This window comes from Thamnophis sirtalis, unplaced genomic scaffold, assembly GCF_051295495.1.
Source record: "Thamnophis sirtalis isolate CommonGarterSnake01/CBP01778 unplaced genomic scaffold, rThaSir2_p1.2 scaffold_14, whole genome shotgun sequence".
Classification (NCBI taxonomy): Eukaryota; Metazoa; Chordata; class Lepidosauria; order Squamata; family Natricidae; genus Thamnophis; species Thamnophis sirtalis.
The window spans coordinates 8,454,539-8,477,775 of record NW_028261394.1 but is presented as its reverse complement, the minus strand read 5'-3'; the positions used below and the strand labels follow the sequence as shown (position 1 = coordinate 8,477,775).

At 42.2% G+C, this 23,237-nt stretch overlaps 2 protein-coding genes across 3 annotated transcripts in view; one reads left to right on the top strand and one right to left on the bottom strand.

Annotated features, from left to right (window-relative positions):
* Positions 1-7,316, bottom strand: part of TMC7 (transmembrane channel like 7) — a 34,294-nt gene extending 26,978 nt beyond the window's left edge. Inside the window, exons 1-3 of the mRNA XM_087729169.1 lie at positions 7,192-7,316; positions 3,576-3,813; positions 998-1,146 (exon numbers count right to left, since the gene is read on the bottom strand). Coding sequence (XP_087585295.1) covers positions 998-1,146; positions 3,576-3,813; positions 7,192-7,240 — 436 coding nt within the window. The 5' untranslated portion in view covers positions 7,241-7,316. The remainder of the gene's footprint in view (positions 1-997; positions 1,147-3,575; positions 3,814-7,191) is intronic.
* A 3,257-nt stretch (positions 7,317-10,573) lies between these two features.
* The window catches only part of TMC5 (transmembrane channel like 5), a 40,145-nt gene continuing 27,481 nt past the window's right edge, over positions 10,574-23,237 (top strand). The window contains exons 1-5 of one of the 2 annotated variants that reach the window (XM_087728979.1): positions 10,574-10,796; positions 17,290-17,402; positions 18,287-18,455; positions 19,928-20,112; positions 21,436-21,543. In XM_087728979.1, the coding sequence (XP_087585105.1) occupies positions 18,373-18,455; positions 19,928-20,112; positions 21,436-21,543 (376 nt within the window). In that variant the 5' untranslated portion in view covers positions 10,574-10,796; positions 17,290-17,402; positions 18,287-18,372. The remainder of the gene's footprint in view (positions 10,797-17,289; positions 17,403-18,286; positions 18,456-19,927; positions 20,113-21,435; positions 21,544-23,237) is intronic. The other variant, XM_087728978.1, reaches the window with a different exon arrangement.

Here is a 23,237-nt window from a genome sequence, read left to right as displayed (position 1 = left end):
GGTTGCAATCTTTAGCCCCAGGCCTGACGGGATAGCCAGTTTTTAAGGGCTGTGCGGAAGGTCTGGAGGGTGGTGAGGGTACGAATCTCCACGGGGAGATCGTTTCATAGGGTCGGAGCTGCCACCGAGAAGGCTCTCCTCCGCGTGGTTGCCAGTCGACATTGACCGGCGGATGGAACTCGGAGGAGGCCTAATCGGTGAGATCTAATTGGTCGAATGGACCATAAAATAAAATACAATTTGCTGCGGCATCCTGGTTTTAGGATGGTCTTTTTAGAGACTCTCAAGTGGCATCATTAAACTTTTGTGCCGAGTAACAACTCTTTTCATTCCGCTTCTTCCGTTAATCAAAAGCTTGGAACCTCTTGCGCATGCGATGATCTGGTACTCCTATTTGGGGGAGAGAGATGCCTTGCCTTATTCCAGATTCAGCAAAGGAGCCGAGGTGGCGCAGTGGTTAGGGTGCAGTACTGCAGGCCACTTCAGCTGACTGTTATCTGCAGTTCGGCGGTTCAAATCTCACCGGCTCAAGGTTGACTCAGCCTTCCATCCTTCCGAGGTGGGTGAAATGAAGACGCAGACTGTGGGGGCAATTTGCTGATTCAATTTGCTAAAAATCTGTAAACCGCTTAGAGAGGGCTGAAAGCCCTATGAAGCGGTATATAAGTCTAATAAATAAATAAATAAACAAACAAACAAATGGGATGATAATAAATGGTCCAGGAAATCCTTCTTCAGGCATCAAAATATCTTTCTAGTACCGATATTTGTAGCTCAGGGTTGAACTGTGCTCTCCTTGGTGATCTCTAAGCTTGGTGGTTTTCTTGCAGACGTTTCATTACCAAACTAGGTAACATCATCAGTGCTACTTAGCTAAGACTGCAAGGAAATAACTAAGCTCAGAGAGCACCCAAGGCCCCGCATATCTTTCTAGCCTATAGTAGCATCTGCCAGCCAAGAAACCAATATAACGGAGTGCAAAAACCATCAGACCTACCCTCAATGCTACGGATGTCATATCTCCACAATTCCAGATAAGAGATTAGGTCTTTGATACTCTCTATCATTCTTTTGAGTGATTTCTTAGTTGCCTTCTTCCAATGATTCCACCTTGACTGGGATTTTATTTGTTTTTCTTCAAGCTCCCTGCTCAAAAAAAACCAAAAACAAACAGGCATATTAAGTGCATCTCATCTCTCTTTTTGGAATGAGCAAAATACAGGTTAAATTCTTACATTACGCTAAGCATAGCTTGCTTTCTTTGGTTTTACTGAATTGTGTGAATGCAGCAACAGCAATTATTATCCCGATTTTTTTAGTTGACCCAGTTCTGTGAATCTCCCCAGCTATTTTTCCCCATAGACCCTGTTTTAAAAAAACACCGAGTATCATTCATAGATTCTACCAAACTCTCAACCAATTTCCACTAGTTTGCAACTTAAAAATGCAAATAAAAGATAAGTGTGATGTCTTAAACCCCCTTACGCAAATTATGTGGCTACCAATCCTCCCAATTATGCAACCCTATACCGGCAGCCCTCGACTTATGACAATTAAGCCCCAGATTTCTGTTGCTAAATGAGACAGGTGTTAAGAGAGTTTTGTCCCATTTGCAACCTTTCTTGCCACGGTTGTTAAGTGAATCACTGCAGTCCTTAAGTTATAGGACGGTTGTGAAGTGAATCTGGCTTCCCCATTGACTTTGCTTGTCAGGTCGCAAAAGGTGATCACATGACGGTGCGACCGTCATAAATACGAGCCACTTGCCACGTGGGTGACGTAACCACGAGGATGCTGCAATGGTCACATGTGTAAAAAAAGTCATACGCCATTTTTTTCAGTGAGGTTGTAACTTCGAACGAATCTCTAAACAAAATGCTGTAAATCAAGAACTACCTGTATTAAAAGCTCTTCTAAAGCACGATGTGCAAATGGGTTCCAGAACTTTTCAAAGATCTGTTGGATTGTCCAACACATCCCATACATCCCTTTTTTTTGTGGGAGGCAGCTTGAAATATAGCATGCCATTTGGAAAATCTCCACGTGCCAATTGCAAGCAGATATTTAAATAGAGCTGTAAGTTTAAAACAATCCATCACCACATCCCGTGGATTCCTCTTTTTACGAACGGGACTTACTGAATTTACTTCGCTGTCGTTGCTCTTCATGCAACGAAATTAAATGCCACCTTCGGTGCGCATTATAATGGTAAAAATAAAACATCCATCCATCACATTTTATACAATTGGAATTGAAAACTCCTGATATTGCCTTAACATTGCACTATACAGTAGAATTCAATATAGTTATAGTGCCCTGGGATAGAAACTGTTTTTCTAGCCTATTTATCCTTGTTTTTGTTATCCTGTATCGTCTGCCACAGTGGTGGGATTCAACTAGTTCGCACCTATTCGGGAGAACCGGTTGTTAACTTTCTAAGCAGTTCGGGGAACCAGTTGTTGGAAGAAATCTCCTTTTGGTTTTTTCCATTTTTACAGGGCCAATCCTGTAAGGAAGGCAGGAAGGAGACATTCTGGTGTTGTTTCTAGACTAATTGTTATTGCCTTGCTTACAGAAACTGCCTCTCCGGTTAACCCTGATTACATTCTAACAGTTAAGACGAAGTGCCCATCGACGTGAGTGACGTTGAGTTGGCCACGCCTACCCAGTCACGTGACCACCGAACCACGCCTACCCAGCTGGTCATTAGGGCAGAGAACCGGTTGTTAAATTATTTGAATCCCACCACTGGTCTGCCAGATGGTAATAGTTCAAAAAAAAAGAAAAGGGATGCCCAGGATGAGATGGATCTTTAAGAATGTTTTGAACTTTCTTAAGGCAGCAGGAGCTATAAAGCTCTTCCAAAGAGGGGAAGGGGCAACCCATGATCCTCTGGGCAATGACGTTGACCCTCTGGAGCACTGACGTAACTGTGCAATTGGCAAACCAGACACAGGTGCAGTAAGTTAAAATGCTCTCTATGGTGCAGCAATAGGAGCTCACCAGCAGTTGTTGTTTCCCCGAAAAGTTTCAGGTGGTCTAATCTCCTGAGCTGGGCCCTTTTGACCAGTGCTACAACGTGAGTTACCCCAGGTCAGATCCTCTTTATGATAACACCCAGAAATTTAAAACTGGCCACTTCCTCCACTTAGATCTCCCCTATAATCCATTGCCAAATGTCCTAAGAATTCTTTTTGTTTTAATACATAGAAAGAGACCCTAGGCCAGGGGTGGGTTTCAGGCGGTTCGCGGCGGTCCCTGCGAACCGGTTGGTCGGCGAACCCGGAAGTAAGTAACTTCCGGGAACGCTGAAGGATCCACCCACCCGCCCGCGTTTCTTACCCGGTTTTGACGAGTTCTGCGCTTCCACGCATGTACAGAACGCATACAGCGCCTGCGCGATCCTCCAGGAGCAGCTGGAGCATCGCACAGGCGCTAGTACGCATGCGTGCACTGCGCGCGTGCACGAGGAGGCCGCCGGCCCCGTTCCAACCGAACCGGTTGGAACGGGGCGAGAAACCCACCCCTGCCCTAGGCCCACTCCTCTCTATAGTTTGCAGTGTTTCCATTTCAACCTTAAGCGTCTCTTCTCCGCGAGTGACAGGTGGCGTTCTCTCAGCGGGAGATCCAGGTTGACGTTCCTCGATTCTGTCCCTTGGATGAGATGCCTGGTCTCTCCGGGAGCCGATCGTGCTAAACTGTGATGGCCCTCCACATTTCCGGTTACTAATCTTCTCCTCCGCATCGATTGGTAACTGGGCAGTTCTTGGAGGAAGGTTACCACCGGCATGTGGGGGTCAGGAAGAAAGACATCTGCCAGAATAATAACAATAAAACGACCTTGATCATTACGGTAGCGTGTGGTCTTCTTAAGAGGTACTCAGCTGCTCCCCATGAAAAGGGCTGCTTAATCAGAGTGGCTATTTTTAAGCTTGCTTTTCAATTGCAACAAAGGTGCCCGCAGAACTGGGCGACAGATTTAACATTTCACACAAATTGTGGTGTTGTTTTTTTTAAACTCCTCAAACTCCATCCTTGCAAGACATAAATAAACACCAATTAGTGTAGAAGACCCTTGCTCCTCAGGAGGAAAGCCATGGCAAATCTAGACAGCATCCTAAAAAGCAGAGACATTACCCTGACATCAAAAGTGCGTCTAGTCACGGCTGTGGTTTTCCCAGTTGCAATGTTTGGCTGTGAAAGTTGGACCATAAGGAAGGCCGAACGCCAAAGACCTTTGAACTCTGGTGCTGGAGAAGACTCCTGTGAGTCCCTTGGACTGAAAGTCCATCCAACCGGTCAGTCCTAGTGGAGATCAACCCTGACTGCTCTTGAGAAGGCCAGATCCTGAAGAGGAAACTCAAAGACTTTGGCCACCTAATGAGAAGGAAGAAGAACTCCCTGGAGAAGAGCCTCATGCTGGGAACGATGGAGGGCAAAAGAAGAAGGGGACGACAGAGGAGGAGGAGGCTGGATGGATGGAGTCACTGAAGCAGTCGGCGTGAGCCTGAATGGACTCCAGAGGATGGTAGAGGACAGGAAGGCCTGGAGGAATGTTGTCCATGGGGTCCCAATGGGTCGGACGTGACTTCGCAACTAACAACAACAAAGTGTAGACTATCAGGATTGAACTGTAGGCTCCTTGGTGCACTCTGAGCTTGGTTTCACGACCCAACTAGGCAATGTCATCAGTCCACTAGTTGGGTAGTGAAACAATGCCAAGAAAACCACCAAGCTCAGAGAGCACCAAGAACCCCACAAACATCAATTTTTTTAGATACAACTCTCCCCGTAAAGAGCAATAGATAGATAGATAGATAGATAGATAGATAGATAGATAGATAGATAGATAGATAGATAGATAGATAGATAGATAGATAGATAGATAGAGATAGGGATAGGGATAGGGATAGGGATAGGGATAGGGATAGGGATAGGGATAGGGATAGGGATAGGGATAGGGATAGGGATAGGGATAGGGATAGAGATAGAGATAGAGATAGAGATAGAGATAGAGATAGAGATAGATATATCAAGAGAACAACTTGAGAAATTATTGACGGAAGGATGAGAAATATGAGTTACAAGCCAAATTTGGGTCATTCTAGAGAAGCTCAATGGTCTGGTTTAAGCATGTTAAGCCAAGTTTGTTTAGTCACAATTTCTTGAACAAGCCCTACAGGTTTGCTTCACACAGAACGGTGACTCATAAAACTAACCACCGTGGTTTAGGTAAAGGTTCCCCTCGCACATATGTGCTAGTCGTTCCCGTCTCTAGGGGGCGGTGCTCATCTCCGTTTCAAAGCCGAAGAGCCAGCGCTGTCCGAAGACATCTCCGTGGCCATGTGGCCGGCATAACTAAATGCCGAACGGTGCACAGAACGCTGTTCCCTTCCCACCAAAGGTGGTCCCTATTTTTCTACTTGCATTTTTACGTGCTTTCGAACCGCTAGGTTGGTAGAAGCTGGGACAAGTCACGGGAGCTCACTCCGTTACATGGCACTAGGGATTCGAACTGTCTCCCTGAACGACAAGCTCAGCGTCTTGGCACTGAACCACTGTGTCCCGCCACGTGGTTTAGCACTGTCTAACTTAGACCAATTAAATGCGGGATCTCTAATGATGACAATTTTTTGCTTCAGCATTTCTAAAACGTTTTGCATTTCCCATGCTAGTTACGCTTATCAGAGTTTGCCTCCAAGTCCTTGGAGGGCACCTGGCCACTTATCTTTAACAAAGATTATCCTTGTCATTGTTTAAACCCTTGTTTGCAACAGCTAAAAGAGCAAGTGCCTGTCAGTTTAGGGATCACTTGCAAACACCCGGAGCATGAATCCTATACCCAATTAGGTTTCAAACAGAGAAGTATGAACTCTAACCAGCTTGATTCAAACTCAGGTTCCAGAGTCCTGCCATATAAATTCAGAATTAGAAATCAAGATTCTCTGCAGGGGAGCTAGGCTCCTGACGGCGCCAGGTTGAAACTGGGCTGGGGATGAAAGACCCCCAAGAAGTTGGGTTCAGGTGCAACTGTCAGGAATGGAAACCCCTGGGAACTTGGGTTGGGGGTGGGAGACCACCATGAGCTTGAGTTGGGGATGGGAGACCACCGGGAACCTGAATTGGGGATGGCAGACCGGCAAGAACTTGAGTTGTGGATGGGAGACCACCAAGAACCTCGATTGGGGATGGAAGACCCCTGGTAACCTGGGTTAGGGATGGGAGACCACCAGGAACTTGAGTTGGGGATGGCAGACCTCTGGGAACCTGGGTTAGGGATGGAAGATCACCAGGAAACTGGATAGGGGATGGGAGACCCCTGGGAACCTGGGTTAGGGATGGGAGACCACCAGGAACTTAAGTTGGGGATGGGAGACCACTAGGAACTTGAGTTGGGGATGGGAGACCACCAGGAAACTGGATAGGGGATGGGAGACCCCTGGGAACCTGGGTTAGGGATGGGAGACCACCAGGAACTTGAGTTGGGGATGGGAGACCACTAGGAACTTGAGTTGGGGATGGAAGATCACCAGGAAACTGGATAGGGGATGGGAGACCCCTGGGAACCTGGGTTAGGGATGGGAGACCACCAGGAACTTAAGTTGGGGATGGGAGACCACCAGGAACTTGAGTTGGGGATGGGAGACCACCAGGAAACTGGATAGGGGATGGGAGACCCCTGGGAACCTGGGTTAGGGATGGGAGACCACCAGGAACTTGAGTTGGGGATGGGAGACCTCTGGGAACCTGGGTTAGGGATGGAAGATCACCAGGAAACTGGACAGGGGATGGGAGACCCCTGGGAACCTGGGTTAGGGATGGGAGACCACCAGGAACTTAAGTTGGGGATGGGAGACCACCAGGAACTTGAGTTGGGGATGGGAGACCACCAGGAAACTGGATAGGGGATGGGAGACCACCAGGAACTTGAGTTGGGGATGGGAGACCCCCAGGAATTTGGGTTGTGGTGGGAGACCCCCTGGGAACCTGGATTGGGGATGGGAGACCACCAGGAATCTGGACAGGATGGGAGACCCACTGGGAAGAGCCAGGGCAGGCATTGAGATGCCTACCACCACCCTCACCTTTCTAAGGCAACCGTCCCCTCCCTCGCTTCCCCCCATCGCCTTCCACGCTGCCCCAAGCCCCCTCCCGCCCCCGGCCCCACTCCTCCCGGCGGCCCCGACCCACCGCCGCTGCAGCCCTCGGCCGGGTTTTCCGAGCCCCGCCGCCCGCTCATGGCCTCCGCTAGCCGGCTCCCGCCGCCCTTTCCTGCCGGGCCGGCCTGCCCCGCCTTAGCCGCGCTTCCGGGCCGGGCCGGCCTACGGGGGCGGGACGGGGCGGGTCCGTCTCGGGGTTCGGGCCCTAGGCCAGGCCGGGGATCCTGGCTGGGCCCTTTCCTTTCCCCCTTTTTCGTCTTGGAACTCGCTCTTTATGCCGAACACGCGGCTTTTATTCCGTGATAAACGGCATTCTTTTCTTCTAAATCCTGATATATATATATATATATATATATATATATATATATATATATATATATATATATATATATATATATATATATATATATATATATATATATATATATATATATATATATATATATATATATATATATATATATATATATATATATATATATATATATATATATATATATATATATATATATATATATATATATATATATATATATATATATATATATATATATATATATATATATATATATATATATATATATATATATATATATATATATATATATATAAAACCACCTTCCTCGATATGAACTCAATTGTCGTCCATTTCTTCGTGAAATGAAAGCCTCCTCCTTCAGGAAATCCAGTTTTTTAAATTATTTTTGTATGTGTTTATTTGTTAAATTTATTCGTCTGCCGCCTCACCCTGAGGAATTATTTCTTTTTGCTCTCCTCCCCGTTTTATTTCGCTTCACCCTTGGAGGAATTTGGATCTGGTGAAAAATTCGACTTCTTTTTCATTCATTAATATCATTTTCCCCCCTTCCTTCAGTAAACTGGAGGTGCTATTTTTATTTTATTTATTCCATATGTCAATCGTTTACAAAATAATAGGTCTAAGAATAAAACATTAGGATGAATGAAATGGGGGCGAATAAAATGGGTCAAGAAAAATTATCTGAACTACTTTTTTCCCTCTTCAGTTTAATGTCTTTTTTCTTCCCCTCTGTAAATTCGGTTTTATTTTTTCTTGATTGTTAGATGAAGGAAGGGAGAACCTTTTTCTGTAAAATCAGCTTTATTTCGTGATGAATGGAAATCTCAGGATATTTTTTTTTAAATCTGATGAATGCCATCTCTTATCTGAATTTGATATGATTCCTTTTCCTCCTGAAACGAGTGCCTTTTTCATCTGCAAATTCGATTTGCGGTTCATTCATGTTTATTACTCCCTTTCCTCTACTGAGGTTCTTGTGAAATTGATTTTAATTCCCCTTTTGATCATCATCATGTTACCGTCCCCTGTCCTACTGTTTCTTTCTATTCGTATCGATTTCAGGCATCCAAAATCGTGTTTATACTTATATAGGTTATCTAATACATGCTTGACGAAATAAATAAAATAAAATATAAAATAAAAATTACTAAAGGAAGGCAGTTAGAGGATAAATTTCATCGCGAAAGGAAGGCCTTTATAGGATAATGAAAATTATCAACTGCATCTTTTCCATTTGTGTTCAACAAAACATATCACAGGGTTTTTTTGTTTAAATAATTTCAAATTGTGTTGTTGCTATCCTTTAATTATTGCACAAGTGTTTTAACAGCAGGAAATAGCAATATTTTTTCCACCCATATTTGCATTCTCCACGCTTTCGTTCTTTGAAGAACAATGCTTGTACAGTTGTGTTTTTCATTTTCTGTTCATCAACTGTTTTATGTTTGCTAAAGATAAACATTAAGCTTTGAATATTTTGACAATAGTTCAATTCAGAGCATTCTAATCTGTGGTCTATACGTTATCAATTGGCCAGTCTTTGGAGCTTTGAAAAGTTTCAAAAGAAAGAAGAGGATTGCTTGAATGAAAAGCAGGGGAATTCTAAGCCAGAGTTTCTACTGATTAAAAAAAAAAAGTGTTTGAACAATATACTGTACAGGTGATCCTCAACTTACAACCGTTTGCTCAGCGGCCATTCAAAGTTACATAACACCAGCACAGAAAAATGTGATTTATGAATGGCCTCGCACTAACAACTGTTTCCGCATCACTACGATTGTGTGATCAAAATTTGGGTGCTTGGTATATGACACGTCACATCATTTGTGAACTACTTCCGACATGCTTAACAATCACGAAATTCACTTAAAAAATTGCAGTGATTTGCTTAACCACCATGGCAAAAAAGATTGTACAATTGACTTGCTTAACAACTGCCTTAGCAATGGAAATTCTGCCCTCAATTGTCGTAAGACAAGGACTGCATGCCGTAGCTATGTTGTGCTTCCAGGACGGAGCTGAGGAAGCCTGATCTGCCGTTAAGGCAGAGTTTACTAGCCATTGGCTTTGCAGACACTGGAAGTATGGCTTCCAGGATCCTTTACATCAGATAAGGTATCCAGGATTGTCCAGAGTTTCAGATGGAAGTTCCCCAAGCTGTCATCCTCTTGAATTGGTACCTAGAAAAATGGAAGTTCTTGTATGGCTATGTAATTGTCTTCTCCAGGTTTGACCCAGGCTTGTATCATCCATTGCACTAGGCAAAATGTGGGTTGTTTGTGGTGACCTCAATAAACTAGGGTTATAAACTAGGGAGACAGGATTAGGGCATCTTAGAGACTTACTGATTTATGATAAGGTTTTATCATAGGAAAATCAGGCGTTCACTGAATGGCAAGATTTTTCTGTTCTGAACTGGACAAACACATTCAGCTTCTACTTTTGCTAGGAACCAAATTACCAACAATATATACACCTTGTCAGCTTCCTGTGACAATACGGACAATTGAAATGCCAAGAGTCATACAAAAAGTACTTTTGGTGATACATTCTGCCTGGATGTGGGAAAAAAAAAAAGAAAACAAACATTGTCTATTTGATTTATCTGTCGTTTTTCTGGTAATTCAGGCTTTCTTTAAAATTTGCAACTTCCTTTGGACTTAAGAGGATGAAGACGAAAGCTTTCTAGTGAAAGACCCTCTTATTGGCCTATTGGCCTCTCCTTATGTACCCATTTAAGTGAAAGGCTGAAAGTAACAAGTGGCAGAACATGTTGACAACAATAATATTGCTCTCTTCTCTAACTGCAATAGTAGAGCCATGTAGAAAAACATCCAAAGTGAATTGAAATAGGTAAAATCCCAAAGGAGCAATTATAGAAGTAGAAACAGTATGGTGATGCAATCAAAACCAGCCCAAGGTAATCTATGATCAGAAGAATCTACTTCATTTGATCTCAGGTTGGCTGCCTAAGATTGGTTGCAGCAAGGTGAGTTGATTCCCCCCCCCCCTCCTGCACACACCTGTCTGTAAAGTGAAAGTGAGTGTGTGCACCCTGCAGGACAAAGATTGAATTTCTGGCACACTTTGGGTGAGTTGGCAGCTGCACTTCAGATACTGGCATTTCTTCCAGCACCTTTGAAACGATACGTTACGGATCTATCGTCTTCCTTTTCTTTCTCTCTCCCCCACACACCCCCAGGATCGTATGCCAACTTTTCCAAGAAAAGGGAGAACTGCAAAGATGGCATGATCTGAACAAATGTTGCCGGTGGTGCCAGCCAAGAAAATTTACATTTATACTGATCCAGTGAGGGGTAAGTAACCTTAAGACTTCCTATCAGGATAGAATAACTGAATAACAGAGTTGGAAGGGACCTTGGAGGTCTTCTAGTCTGATCCTGCTCAAACAGGAAACCCTCTCCCATTTCAGACAAACAGTTATCCAGTCTCTTCTTAAAAACCTCCAATGTTGGAGCACCTACAACTTCTGGAGGGAAGCTGTCTCACTGATTAATTGTTCTCATTGTCAGGGAATTTCCCCTTAATTCTAGGTTGCTTCTCTCCTTGATTAGTTTCTGCCCATTGCTTCTTGTTCTGCCTTCAGGTACTTTGGGGAATAGGTGGACCTCCTGTTCTATGTGGCAGCCTTTCAAATAATGTGCTATCATCATGTCACCCCTAATCCTTTCCAACACTGTTGTTTTCAAAAGGGACATTATTTTCTCTTCTGGTAATTCCTTGCTTTTCCAAATCCAGAGATCAAAATTACTTTTCCTTGCAGGGTTATTGTTTTCTGCATTTTTTCATTCCATTCCTCCACTTCTAGGATATCCCATATTGTATATAAAATTGGTTTTTTCCCCCTAACCCTGAAGGGAGAATATTTTCTCTTCCTCCTCACCTGAGAACTTATTTCATTTCTTAACATTTATCTCCCATCACTTCTCTAAACAGTTCTGGCATTTATGCTTAATCCCTTTGTGTCGTTTTCTCTGTTCAACAGTGTTGCCAAGTAGGTTAAGCTGTGAGAATTCCTGATTGTGTACAATTTGTGCAAAGCCACTTAACTTACTTTAATGTACCAACCTAGACACTGATTGCAAATCATTGCTTTAGCATGAGCTAAAGTACATCCTATATTAACTGTTACAATTTATTCAGTGAACGATGGTTAAAACAAGCCAGTCAATAAATACCCCAAAACAATTCTGAAAATCTTAATTTCCCAAGTCCAATTCTTAAAACCATATGCAATTTAAATCGTGTAAATTGTTCTTGGGCTCACTTTATGAAGGATCCGCAAAACTCAGTTGTTCAAACTATAGGTATGCCTGCGACCCGCTGAAGTGTTGACCTTTTAAAGTTAGAATCTTTCTTTTCAAAAGATTTTTGAAGCTTTACTTTTGTTCTCTGTTGTAATTGCATACTGATTTTTCAAGGAACTTGCAAGGGTTTCGCTCATAAGGAAGTAAATGCAATTTATTGGACTGGGGAAGACCGGGGAAAAAGAGATCTGACCAGTTGGATTAATGATTAGTGCCAAAAGATTTGCTAAAGTTCTTTAAAAATGTAAGGTAGTCTTTTTGATAATTTCTGCCCGTAATTCCTGACTATCTCATTGGTGGACAAGCTAATAGTGGGTTGAATTTTTTTTCCTATTAAGACTACAGTACAGGAATTACATTTTCCCTGTGTATTTGAGTAACTTTAAACAACAAGAAAGGGACACAGTGGCTCAGTGGCTAAGAGGTTCCACCACAAAACCGCGATGCCCTTATCTGCGCCGACATAAGCACGGAGGCAAATCCGCGGCGTCTGAAACGCTAAGAAAAAAACGACCCTACCGCCACGACAACAGCGCGGTGACAGAAGGGCGTTCTACATGCTTCGTTCTTTGCCTCCAAAGGTAGCCTTCCTCCTCCAGCTGACAGCGGCAGCGGGCACGGGGCAAAGCGGGCTGCCCAGCAGCAGCAGCCCGCGGGAAGGGTCCAGCTCAGCCGCGGGGGGCAGCAGGAAGCCCAAGCGGGGCTGCCGATGCCGGCGGTGGAGGAGGACGCGGCAGCGGCGGCGGCTGAGGCTCTCCCGGGGCCGGCGAAGCGGGCTTGCCCGGCAGCAGCCGCCGCCCGTCCAAGGAGATGTTGTTGAGGAAGAAGAGGGCGGCCTGCCTCCGCTGGGCAAGCCCGCTTCGCCGGCCCTGGGAGAGCCTCAGCCGCTGCTGCTGCTGCGTCGTCCTCCTCCGCCACTGGCGTCGGCGGCCCCACTCAGCCCCCCCGCAGGCTTCCTGCTGCCCCCCGCGGCTGTGCTGGACCCTTCCCGCCCGCTTTGCCCCGTGCCCGCTGCCGCTGTCAGCTGGAGGAGGAGGGCTACCTTTGGAAGCAAAGAACGAAGCATGTAGAACGCCCTTCTGTCGCCGCGCTGTTGTCGCGGCGGTGATGACGCGCGGTGATGACGTCGCAGCTTTAGCGACGCGATTTAATCTCCGCTATTTTGCGTAGCGCGGTTTTGTCGTGCCAAGACACTGAGTTTGCTGATTGAAAGGTCGGCAGTTCGGCGGTTTGAATCCCTAGCACTGCGTAATGGAACGAGCTCCTGTTACTTGTCCCAGCTTCTGCCAATCTAGCAATTCGAAAGCATGTAAAAATGCAAGTAGAAAAATAGAGACCACCTTTGGTGGGAAGGTAACAGCATTCTGTGCGCCTTTGGCGTTTAAGTCATGCCGGCCACATGACCACAGAGACTTCTTCGGACAGCACTGGCTCTTTGGCTTTGAAACGGAGATGAGCACCGCCCCCTAGAGTCAGGAACGACTAGTATGCATGTGCGAGGAGAACCTTAACCTTATCTAAACAGAAAGAACATCCATTCATTTCCTCCTGGTGTTCTCGTATGTAAACTCCTATTAAATACAAACAAAATTCTAAGGGTTTTATATGCTGAGCGGTAACCCTATCAACATTGTTTGTTTTATCCTACTCACCTCTCAAAAACACAAACGGCTTTATCAATTATTTGCACTGTTTATGTTATCAGGTGGGGCTCCTAGATAAATAGCTTGGTCTTAATTCCCATAGAAATGGAGGGAATGTAAATGCACTTAACTATTCAAGTCCATATTTGTGTGATTTCAAGTGATCCCCATTGAGTTTAGTTCATGGGTATCCAACCTTTCAGCTTGTCTTGGCAGCATTGAGTGAAGACAAAGTGTGTTGCATGGCATATAAGTTATATAACTATATATAGTACAGTTAATGCCTATAGTATAATCCCATAATAAAGTTAAAAGTTTATGATCTGCTGGGGCCGCATTCCTAGCTAACCAAGGCCATGAGTTGGACCCATTCGGTTTACTACACAGGAGCACACCTGTGTTTCTTACCTGTACCCATTACAGGATCATTATTGATATACATCAGGCATCAGGGGGAAACATTTATTTCTTTCGTTTTGACTGAGTTTGCACATAGCAGTGTTCCAGCCCTATCAATGATTTGTTTGTTGGGTTCCTCAGTAACAGGTAGTCCTTAACTTATGACCTCAATTGAGCCCAGTATTCTGGTCATACGTCATTCTGGTTAAGTAGGTTATTATGTGACCACACCTGTTTTTATTACCTTTTTGGCAGTGGGCGATAAGCTAATCCATTGTCCGCAATTAGTGTTTTGTTTTTTTACCAGAAATTGCAAGGCTGGTTTCCAGGAAAAAAATAAATATTATTTTGTTATTATTTGTGGTCATGTGACTGTAAGATGTTGCATATGGAGGTAAATGTTGGCTGGTTGCCAAGCATCCCAAATGCAATCACATGACTATGGGGGAGCTGGCAGTTAAAACTTTGAATCTGGGTTTATCCAACATTCTTCCTTCCTTCCTTCCTCTTCTTCCCTTTTTCCTTTCTCATTTATCTCTTTTCCTCCCTCCCTCCTTCCCCTCCCTCATCCATTTCCTTCCTTCTCTCCTTCCCTCCCGCCCTCCCCTCCCTCATCCATTTCCTTCCTTCCTTCCTTCCTTCTCTCCTTCCCTCCCTCCCTACCTCTCGCTCTCATTCTGGATGTATGGATGGATAAATATGCAACTCATTTGAAACCATACAACCCAAATTTACTAATCAGTGGGAAGTAAGTTACAGTTTCACCTCTTGAAATGGCGTCAGCCTTTTACAGCTTTTTGCACAAATAGCTTTTTTTGTGTGTGTGGAAATACTGGGCAATAAAAGTGTACTCTATAAACTTGATGCAATGGCGATCGAACCAGTTTGTGTTGTTGTTGTTTTTTAAAGAGTCTTTGGATTTCTTTCTCTTGAACTGTAAATGAGTTTGTAAATAGGTTTTGTGAAAGCGATACGTCTCATTAAATTATAAAGTGGAACTGGTACCAGAGCCAGATCAGTTTTACCTTTCCAGCTCTCGGTCATCTGAGAAGTGTTTGCAAAGATAAAATAAATTAACTTCAGTGAATGGTGGAGGTTATAAACGCTTTTAAAAATATTCGGGTACGATTCCTATGATACGATAACATTTCAATTCAATTGGGCTAGAATTTTAAAAATTATGCAAGTTTTTTTCAAACTTCTGAAACAATTTTTCTTCCTTTTCAACCTGGATAGAATTTCAGAGCAGTTCAAAATAGTCTATGAAAAGATGATCTGATTGAATAGAAGATCTGATTGAAAGGCTCAATCTAAACAAGATCTCTAACCCCCTCTCCCCCAAATGGATAAAGACACCGTGTGTAAGTTGGACAGCCGTATAAACTTGTTTAATAAATAACTTAAATAATTACAGTTCTCCAGGAAGGCCAAGAAATAATATTTGTAAAAAGCCCAAAAGCTTGGTGAAACAAAGAAAAATATCAGATGCAGTCTCTAAACTTTATTTTAACATGGTTTGTTAAATAAATCAGAGTGATGGCGGCTTCCAATAAAACATAAAATAGTACTCATTGCATTAAACCAGTGGTGGGTTTTCAATTTTTTTACGACCAGTTTAGGCATGTCCGCGCTCATGCGCGATGCTTCTGCCCATGCGCAAAAGCATCTGGGTGCATGGGAGGAGCCTCCCACCACCGCTACTACCGATTCACCCTATCCGGGCTGAACCGGGAGCAACCAATCTCTGCATTAAACTCCAATAAATTTACATCATATAAATTTAACAGTAAATAAATAAAATGCAGTAATAAAAATAACACTGAACTAACAAGGAAGCAAAGAGGAATTAGAATGCAGAGGTCAAGAGGAAGAAACATTAGAAGACAGCGGAAGAAGCAGGAGAGAAGAACAGAGGCAAGAAAGAGAGAGAGCAGAGAAGGAAGGCGCGAGAGGGAAAAGTCAGATACAAACTAGAAGTAAAAGAAACAATCTCAACTAAAGATGGATCAAGAAATAACAATCATGTTGATAAACTTGAATGGACTGAACGCACTAAAAAAAAAAGAGCCCAGATGTTTACTATTCCTAAGAAATTGAAAGTAGACCAGATATGGGTTAATTGGTATAGATGGATGGAGCAAAGAAATAAAAAGCAATGAAAGAATAGAACAACTCTCAAAAATAATAATTATGAGTAAAACAAGGGGGTCATGATTGGTGAAATCAAATCAGGATGATAGCTGGCATATAGACTATAGAATGATAGAGAAAAAAGGAAATGATATGGAAAAAAAATGGACTTGTGGAAATAACACCCTCAAGAAAACATAAACTGGATTTGAAAGAGACACCTATAACAATAGAAAAAGAAAGGAAGGGAAGAAGGAAGGAAAGGAGGGGAGGAAGGAAGTAGGGAATGGAGGGACGAAGGAAAGGAAAGAAGTGGAGGGTGGAAGAGAGAGAGAGAGAAGGAGAGATAGTAGGAGAGGAAGAAGAAATGTGGAGGAGAGGTAGGGAAGAAGAAAGAAGTAAGGAGAGGTGGGTAGAAGGGAGAGAAAGAGAAGGAGAGGAGGGAAGAAGAGAGAAAAAGAGAAGGAGAGAGGGTAGGAAGGAGAAGAAAGAGGGGAGAAGTAGGGGAGAAGTAAGGGAGGGAAGAAGGGGAAGGAGAGGAGGAAGGAAGGAAGTAGAGAAGGAAGGGAGGGAGAAAAGAAAAGAAAGAGAAAATAAGGTGATGTCATAGCAGGTGTGAAGGATGGTAAACAATACATTCCAAATTACACCTTATATCCTTTTAAATGGAATAATAATAATATAAGAATGGCAAAGAAAAAGAATAACTATGTGAATGTATACCTAGAACTGTATGTAAGGGAATAAATGACAGTAAAAATATAAAACACAATATAGGTAAATAATACTTGATCATAAGTAGCTAAGTATAAATAAATAAAGAAATGTATATAAAAATGGATAATAACGAGATTATGAACGCAAGATAGAAATGTATAGAAGGGAAAACACTAACTGCAAAGAAACCGATTCGGAACTGCTGTATGATATACGATGGAACTTATTGTTCCTATGTTGTTTTTAAGTTATGTGGTTATTTTTGTTAATGTGCTTATGTGTTCTGTTGATATGTTTATGTGTATAATATAGAAATTAAAAATAATAATAATAATAACACCGAACTGTGGAAGAGGAGCAGGAAAAAAAATCACAATTGTTTTTCTGTGATGGGGCAAAAGTAGTTGTAATTAATTGAGAAGTACCTTGAAATCAGATCAAAGTTGAGATTTTATTAAGCTCAGCATAATAAATTCTGTTTTACAACTGCCAGCTATTTCTGGATGGGTATCTGTGATATGCTCTTTATGTAGCTGACATTAGCATTTTTTCCAACATGCAAATAATAACTGACCTTCGTCTCTTAATGCCAGGGTGAAAATCTAAGGCCTTTGCATTTTCCTGAGTTTATTGAACAAACACAGTGATTCTCTGAATTTTTCAGAGAATTTTGTGATACTTGAGCGGCACAGAGACGTCATTGGAGGTGATTTGTTTCTGGATAAATGGAAGCACATGACTTGTTGGGAATAATAAAACATCCTTACAAAACAAGATTACAGGATGGGATTGGGAGATAAACATGTAGACAAGAGACCTGTGATACTGATATGTTACGGGGCATATACCCACAAACGGCATCTCTGTGGAAAAGGAGGAAGTGGCAGTGTAATAATTGATGTAATACTGTAATAAATTATCTAGTATTTATACTGTCAGATGAATTTTCTTGTGCAGTGCAAGATACTCGACTCTTTTCAGAAATACACATAGAATTTATCTGTAACTGTGTCTGTTGTAATCTGTTTCTTGATTATAAATTGTTGTTTTGGGAAGGAAGGAAGGAAGGAAGGGAAGGAAGGGGAAGGAGGGAAGGAAAAAGAAGGGAAACAGGGAGAAAAGAAGGAAGGAAGGACAAAAAAGAAAGAAAGAAAAGAAAGAAATGGCAGACTATTGCTTCCCCAATCATTTGCTAGTCATAAAGTATTTATTCTCTGTCTCTTTGACACACAGACAGACAGACAGACAGACAGACAGACAGACAGACAGACAGACAGACAGACAGACAGACAGAGCCTACTGCAGAGCCCTGAACTTCTGCATCAAGTAATATTGTTAGGTTTGTCTCTGTCCTTAGATAAAACTACTACTAGGATTTTTGGTGTAAAGAGGACAGAACTGACGAGAAAAAGTACCATTTCAACATGAATTATGTAAAGCCGTCTCTTTCCTTAATTCACTAGAATTCCGTAGATAACCTAAATAGCTGCTTTTGCCAACTAGCTGAAAAATAGATGTTTTTTTTGAAGAACTTTCTAATACCCTCTGTAACATCCATAGCATCTGTGGTGTTCATTTCTTTTAAAATAGGTTCGAGATGAGATTGGCAGAACCGAGGCGATCTAAATAAAATTTCCGGGGGCTCTTTCCTGTAAAGGCCAGGATCTGGATCCATCATGTCTTTTCCTTACAATGATATCATTGAAAATCCTGACTATCCCGACTACCACAATTTCGAAACGTTGGAAATCGACAAGTTGTAAGTTTGCCATCATCATACAGTACGTGCTTAGAAAGAAATCTGGATAGAGATAGAGTTTTTTTTTTTAACCCATTAAATGGCTCGTGCGATCTGCTGTCGACAGGGCGGGTGGGTGGGGAGTGATTTAGTTATGATTTTATGATTATATTAATTTATTTGATTTTTAAAATTAGTTTAAAATTAGTTTTATTGTTTGAAAGGTGGTTTTTATATTCCGTAAACCGCCTTGAGTCACCATGGGCCATGGACTGCTGTGGCATCCTCATGGCCATGTGTTCAAAATTCAGATGCTTGGCAACTGACTCATCTTTATGACAGTTGCAGTGTCCCTTTTGTGACTTTCTGACAAGCAAAGTCAGTGGGAAAACCGAATTCACTTAACAACCGTGTTACTAACTTAAAACAAGTGCAGTCATTCACTTAACAACCATGGCAAGAAAGGCTGTAAAGTGGAGCAAACCACAGAAAGTTTGGACAACAATGATAACAATGAATATATGTACACTTGATAGAGGATTGGTGATATTATGTATAACTCTAAGTATATATTATAAAGATATCTTGTTGTTGATAAATAATTTTAATAAGGAAGTAATTAAAAAGTGGTATATATATGAAGTGACTATTTGGAATACCTTGTTGAAAAATGAAGAAATAACATCTTTGAATGTATGATGTACAAGGACAATAATGAACATAAACATACTCGATAGTTGATTGGTGGGATTATACATAATTGAAAACAGTGATATACAAATATAAATGGTTGGTAAATCTTTTTATATTGGGATATGTGATTATATAAAGGTATATTGTTATTAAACAGACAATCAAGAATGCAAGGGAATTAGGTTTATTGAAAAGAAAGAAATATTAATTGTAATTGAATAGCAATAGCAATAGCAGACTTATATACCGCTTCATAGGGCTTTCAGCCCTCTCTAAGCAGTTTACACAGTCAGTCTCTTGCCCCCAACAATCCGGGTCCTCATTTTACCCACCTCGGAAGGATGGAAGGCTGAGTCAACCCCGAGCCAGTGAGATTTGAACAGCCGAACTGCAGAACTGCAGTCAGCTGAAGTAGCCTGCAGTGCTGCATTTAACCACTGCACCACCTTGGCTCTATAATATATATATTATATATGTTGAACAATGAAAATGAGGTATCTAGTTATATTAGACGGAAAATCTGTGATTGTAAATGTAATTGAGAATATGGATGCAAAAACATTTGTAACCAAACGACATGCTGTATATAATGGATGAGAATTTTTTTTATGTTGGTTTTTTTATGTTTAAAAATAAAAATAAAAATAAAAGAAAGAAAGTTTGGACACATTGTGGTTGTAAGGCGAGGACTGCCTGTCATTCCACCTGGATTCGGTGGCATCGGGAGGCGAATTTGAAAGCGGTGCCTTTATGAAGTTTGGATAATTATTAACGTCTCTCCCTTTCGGTTTGCTCTGCAGAAGACCTTCTCAAAGGAGTACTCACAATTCAGCCAATCCTTACGCCTCCCTTGGGGATGACAACAAGGAAGGAGAACCAGTTCTAATACCTCTGGAGTTAGTGCAGAGTCAAGATGGGGCCGGATATCCACCAAGAGATTATGGGTTTGACTTGCCCCGTACAAGGCCACATGAAAAGGCATATGGTATGCAGCTCCAGTGAATGCATAGATAACAAGGCAGATGACTCCGAGGTGTCTACAGTATAGCAATACCTTTATATCTGTATTGGCTAAGTAGTCCTTGACTTAATAGCCCTTCATTTCATGACTGTTTGAATCAGTGGTGGGTTTCAAATTTTTTTAGAACCTCTTCTGTAGGTGTGGCCTGCTTTGTGGGAGTGGCTTGCTGGCCATGTGACCGTGTGGGAGTGGCTTGCCAGCCATGTGACTGGGTAGCGTGGCCAACTTATAAAATGTGGTGAAACTCACTTAACAACGCTCTTGCTTAGCAACCAAAATGTTGGCTCAGAAACTCTGGCCTTTGAAGCACGCAAGTCTTAAAGCTGTCAAGTTACAAGACCCTTGCACCCCTAACCCTTAAAAAAAAAAACCCAGGGGTGTTCAAACTTGACAGTTTTATGACTTGTGGACTTCAACTCCCAGAATTCCTCCTCTTGCTCTTCATCTTGATAACGTGTGGATGGGGGTGGGGGAGGTAGCTTGAACTGATTCTAAATGGCACTGTAGATTTGTGGAACCTCTTCTATATAAGAGGTTAGAACTGGCAGGAACCCATCCCTGGTTTGAATGTACGATGGCATTGAAACAGCTGCAAAAGCTGACTTGGTCAGTCTTCTCTAGCCAGCTTTGAAATAGTCCTCATGCCAAAATGCCTGAGAACATGCAATTTTTAAAATTTCTTTAATGTTGGGCGCAATTATTTGATTTGCTGCTAAGTATGCTTGAGGGACGTGGTGGCTCAGTGGTTAAGATGCTGAGCTTGTCATTCAGAAAGGTCAGCAGTTCGGCAGTTCGAATCCCTAGCGCCACGTAACAGAGTGAGCTCCCGTTACTTGTCCCAGCTTCTGCCAACCTCGCGATTCAAAAGCCCGTAAAAATGCAAGTAGAAAAATAGGAACCACCTTTGGTGGGAAGGGAACAGCGTTCCATGCGCCTTCAGCGTTTAGACATGCTGACATGACCATGGAGACGTCTTCGGACAGCGCTGGCTCTTTGGCTTAGAAACGGAGATGAGCACTGCCCCCTAGAGTCAGGAACGACTAGCACATATGTGCAAGGGGAACCTTTTTACCTTGACCTTTACCAGCTGTGTCATTTTTTTGGTATTGAACTTGCAGCCATTGTGGCTTCCATACTATAGCTTATAATTTAGCCTAGCCCATTGTAGCTTAGTCAGTCAATCACGGAATAAGAAACGCAGGTCAAAAAGATATATGCTTCCAGTTTATATGCGATACAAGAGGAGTAAATAGTTCATTCCATATTTGTCTTTTTTGCCTTCATCAGTTAATCCTTCCTTTGAATATGAACCAGAATCTGAAGGGATATTACCTACCACCACCCATGCTTTCAATATTCAGGATGCAGACAGTTATTCAGATGCATCAGAGAAAGGTAAGATTTAAGGCAATTCATGTACCGGCTGTCATGTAGTTTAGTTTAGTTATAGTTTATTGGATTTGTAGGCCGCCCACTCCCGGAGGACTCCGGGCGGCTTACAATAAAAAAGGCAGGGGGGATAAAAAAGACAAAACAACAATTTAAAATACAACAACATACACAATTAAAGTGGGGCTGGATACTTCAACAGCCCCAGGCCTGCCGGAGCAGCCAGGACTTAGTAGCTTTACGGAAGGCCGGGAGGGTAGTAAGGGTCCGGATCTCAACGGGGAGGTCGTTCCAGAGGGCCGGAGCTGCAACAGAGAAGGCCCTATAGAATGACATGTACAGAACTGACTCGGCAATTCTAGGCCAGAAAGGCATGCATTTCTGCTTTCTTTTTTTTTTTTAGTTTAGTTTACTGTATTGTCATTGCACCTCATACAACGAAATTCAGTGCCATCTTCAGTGTATATTATAACTATAAAAATAAAACACAAACACACCACCTTCCCATTCTATACAATGGAATTGAAAACCCCTGATATTGCATTAATAGTGCACTGTACAGTAGACTTCAATATAGTTACTGGTAGAAAAGAATAGAAGCCGTTATTCAGCCTATTTGCCCTTGTTTTTATTGTCCTGTACCGTCTGCCAGATGGTAATAGTTCAAAAAAAAAGGGATGCCAAGGATGAGATGGATCCTTAAGAACGTTTTGAACTTTCTCGTTTGGTTACAAGTGTTTTTGCATCCATATTCTCAATTACATATACAATCACAGATTTTCCATCTAACGTAACTAAATACCTCACTTTCAGTGTACAACATATATTGAATTGAATTGAATTTATTTCATTTATATGCCGCCCTTTTCCCCGAAGGGGACTCAGGGCGGCTCACAATCCAAGTCAAGGGAAGGGGTACAAATAAAGAATAAAAAAGATGAACAAAACAATACACAATTTAAAAGCACACAACAAACATACCATTCGAGGCGGGGGGGCAAAAGCTCTTTAGCCCCAGGCCTGTCGGAATAGCCAGGTTTTAAGGGCTTTGCGGAAATATTGGATTCATACAAATATTCAATTACGATTAATATTTCTTTCTTTTCAATAAACCTAATCCCCTTACATTCTTGATTGTCTGTTTAATAACAATATACCTTTATATAATCACTTATCCCATTCTGAATATTTTTACACTATAAAATTAACCAAACGACATGCTGTATGTAATGGATGATAATTTTTTATGTTGTTTTTTTATGTTTAAAAATATTAAAATAAATTGCAAAAAAAAAAAAGAATTTTTGAACTTTTTCAAGGCAGCGGGAACTATAAAGCTCAAGAGGGCAACTCATGATCCTCTGGGCAATGACCTTAACCCTCTGGAGTGCTGTCCCAACTGCCACTGTGCAACTGGCAAACCATACACGGGTGCAGTAAGTTAAAATACTCTCTATGGCAGTGTTTCTCAACCTTGGCAACTTGAAGATGTCTGGACTTCAACTCCCAGAATTCCCCAGCCAGCGAATGCTGGCTGGGGAATTCTGGGAGTTGAAGTCCAGACATCTTCAAGTTGCCAAGGTTGAGAAACACTGCTCTATGGTGCAGCGGTAGAAGGTCACCAGCAGTTTTTTATGCATGTATTATTGTGCAGTTAGTTGCAAATTCATTGAAACTTGCTATGGTGAATTCTTTTCTAT